General features: G+C 45.0%; 1 protein-coding gene across 4 annotated transcripts in view; it reads left to right on the top strand.

Moving 5' to 3' along the window:
- The first annotated feature begins 416 nt into the window (after positions 1-416).
- magixb (MAGI family member, X-linked b) overlaps positions 417-3,134 on the top strand; it is a 70,869-nt gene continuing 68,151 nt past the window's right edge. The window contains exon 1 of one of the 4 annotated variants that reach the window (XM_014010982.1): positions 417-699. Coding sequence is in view for 3 of the 4 variants with exons in the window: in XM_014010983.1 (XP_013866437.1) it covers positions 1,205-1,287 (83 nt within the window). In the remaining variant the exon portion in view is untranslated. Of the gene's footprint in view, positions 700-991; positions 1,288-3,134 lie in introns of those variants that run through there. The other 3 variants (XM_014010983.1, XM_014010984.1, XM_014010981.1) reach the window with 3 other exon arrangements.

Below are 3,134 nucleotides of genomic sequence, written 5' to 3'. Positions count from 1 at the left end.
GAGTATCAGTCACATGGAGGCAGTGCTTAAAAGCCTGAATTTTGCCTGAAACTCTCAGACTGAAGAAGTCTCTTAGAGGGGAGACGAAACGTTTCATTAGAGAAGAACCCGTCCAGAAGACCTATACAATTTTTTTATTTTTGATTTTTTACCTGGATTACTGAGATGCATCAGGACAGAAGTTGATATACTTTTACATTTATAAATACAAGAGATGTCTATAAATATTTCAAGCTAGTCAAGCCTAGACTGTAGCAATTGGAATGACGTCAGTTTTTACACCTATAAAAAATAAAAATAAATATTTTATTTTATTTTACTTTATTGTGAATAAACCTCTGTTTGGGTTTGGTTCTCACGTGTCGGCTGTAATAAAGGTGGAGCAGAGTGCAGGTGCTATGCAGGCAGGTATCAGGAAGACTGGGCGGTACTTTGAACTCCTCCCCTCTGTTCTCCCTCAACTTCTCAGCGTTACCTTTTGCGTCGCTTCTTTCCGCATAAACATGCCAGGAACCTGAACATTTTCTCTTTTTTTTTTCTCTCCGCCTCAGCCGAGGCTTCAGTTCCCGCAGCACCTCCCCTGGAGTTCAATGACATTAGCTAATATGTTTACTTTTACAGCTCTAATTTACACGTGTAAGGGTCAAGGAGATTAGAGGGGGGGAAAGGACCCGACGAGCAGAAAAAGCGAAGATGGAGGTAAGTAATTCCCTGTTTATTGTTCTATAAAGGGTGTGTAGASTCTTTGCTAAGTTCAAATAACCCGTTTTGACCACAACCACAAATCCAACGCTTTAAAAAAGTGTTTTTTTGCTCACAGCAGAGCAGCAGCTGCTAAACCTTATCAGCAGCCGCCGTCAGATTTGCCCGATAGTGTAAGTGTGTCTATGTGTGTGTGTTCTCTCTCTCTCCCTCTCCCTCTCTCTCTCTCTCTCTCTCTCCACAAGCTCACCGCGGCTCTCAGAGCATCATAGTGTCCGAACATCCCGTCAGCCGCGCACATCGGCTCTGACTTTCTCTGGGATTGGCTGCGGTGATTGCATCTTCCTCATCACTGCGTTTGATCAGGCTTGAAGCTCCGGAGCTCCCTCCTCCTCCTCCTGCTGCTTTGCTTTGCTTGTTTTTGAATTTTTATTTTATTTTTTTAAACAAGCAGCTCGTGTTTATTAAAGTGCTGGCTTCTTCTTTAACCCCAGCAGGGTCAATGTATATAGACGCGTTCAAACGGATCCTCTTTGAAAGGCTGAACTGCTTGAAGAGAATGTGTGTGTGTCAGCGGCAAGGCAGGTTAGTACTGTGCCTAAAGGTGGGAAACCTGAGCATCTGTTGGGACTCATCAATGAGTGTGTGTGTGTGTGTGTGTGTGTGTAAGAGGAGGAGGATGGCTGACTGACAGCAGTGTGTGTGTGTCAGTGTGTTATAGAAAAAGAAATACAATATAAGGTTTATGATCTAACACCCCAGGGATGAGACTGTTATAATAGATGAAGTTTCTCCTCCAGCTGGTGGTCATGTTTGTGTGTAAACGTGTGTGCACGTGTGTGCCGTGACTGAGAGTTTCTTCATCCCTCCCTTGCTTTTTTCCTGCATCGTTTATTTTTTTTTTAAATTTCTCATCTCCCACCCCACAAATTGCCTTGATGAAATGTAAACAGAAGCCCTSGTTCTGAACACCTGCACCCGTTTTGCCATGAATAATAGACGGATTCAAATAGTTCTCTCAGCCAGGTGTGTGCACAAGAGCCTGGCAGCTATGTCTCTCTCTCTCTCTCTTTGGTGTGTGAAAGTGTGTGTGTGTTCCGTTGCTGTTTGTTTTAGGGTGTGTCCCACTTCGTCACAAGGAGCTCGTTTGGAAGTGATGGATGCCTCGACCCTGACTTAAAACGTGTGCAATGCCCAGATTGTGGGGCGTGTGCAGTCAAGGTGCTGCTGCTGTTAGGAAGCATTCGTTTGTTTGGGAGCAGGAGATGCGTGCACGCGTTCTCRCGTGCACCTCTGCTCCTCACACTTCTTCTTTTTTGTTTGTTTGTTTTGCATCCAGGAACTCAGCGGCTGCTGTCTGCTTTAAGTAATTCTTGATTTTTATTCTGCGTCTGTCTGTTTTTTTCTCACTGGTTTCAGCTCTCAGCCCAAGTTTTAACCCCTCCCACACCAGTCGGTGGGAAATGCGTGTTGACATCCGAGCACAACTCACACCTTTCGCTGCTAACGAGAGGGGAGGATGAAATGAGGCGCGCTTCCCGTCTGTCGTAGTAAAAGCATGTCACCTGGGAGTTGTTGATTGTCTAATTATGTAGCTCCTGCGTCCTTCAGCTCCATGCATATTCATGCTGCTGTTTTAAGGTGAGGTGAAAGTGTGTGTGGTTTAGTGGAAGGCAGTTTACCCTTGACAGTGCAGGTTTACGCTGGCACGGTCTCCCATCTGTGGTCCAAACCTTTGCTCCCGGCCACTGCATTTGAATTCTGCAGTTGCAGCCTGCTCTATTCTTAGTTCTCCGACACTTTGTGTGCAGACGGGCGTGAAAACAACAACAATAACGCACCCCCCCCACACTGGCCCCCAGCAGAAGTGTATTTCTCACTCACTTTCAGAAAAAAAATTCTGTTGGGATGGCGTAAGTTTGCAGGGCTGCGCACATGAAGTGGTTGGCGAGGACTCGGGTGACGAATGGGTAGCAGAAGTGTAACACGTCCCACAGTGTCATGTTTGAAATGTCAAGAAGGCTTTAAATGTATCCTTGAGACAGATCTGAGTTGGGCAACTGGGATCAATATCAGGTGGTGAGACAGGCAGTGGGAGCAGGCGGGGGTCACCTTCATCCATCCCTACTGAATCAGCAGTATCTCTCTTACACACACACACACACACACACACACTTTGAAGGCCTGTTTGGGTTACAAAACTGCGCCTTCCCAAAAAGGCTCATTATAGTGAACAGAACCTTTGTTCACTTCTGAATTATTCATTTTGTTATTCCAGGGTTCCTGCAGATCCTTAAAAAGTCTTGAAAGGCATTGAATTCATCAATCCAAAAATAAGGCCTTAATTAACCTTAAATGCACAGTGTGTAGGATTTTGTCAATTCTTTTAGCCGAAATTGAGATAATCACTAATGACAATAATAAAAAACATG

The sequence above is a fragment of the Austrofundulus limnaeus genome, unplaced genomic scaffold (genome assembly GCF_001266775.1).
Source record: "Austrofundulus limnaeus strain Quisiro unplaced genomic scaffold, Austrofundulus_limnaeus-1.0 Scaffold75, whole genome shotgun sequence".
Classification (NCBI taxonomy): Eukaryota; Metazoa; Chordata; class Actinopteri; order Cyprinodontiformes; family Rivulidae; genus Austrofundulus; species Austrofundulus limnaeus.
The sequence above is the reverse complement of the archived record's forward strand: the minus strand, read 5'-3'. Positions and strand labels throughout refer to the sequence as shown.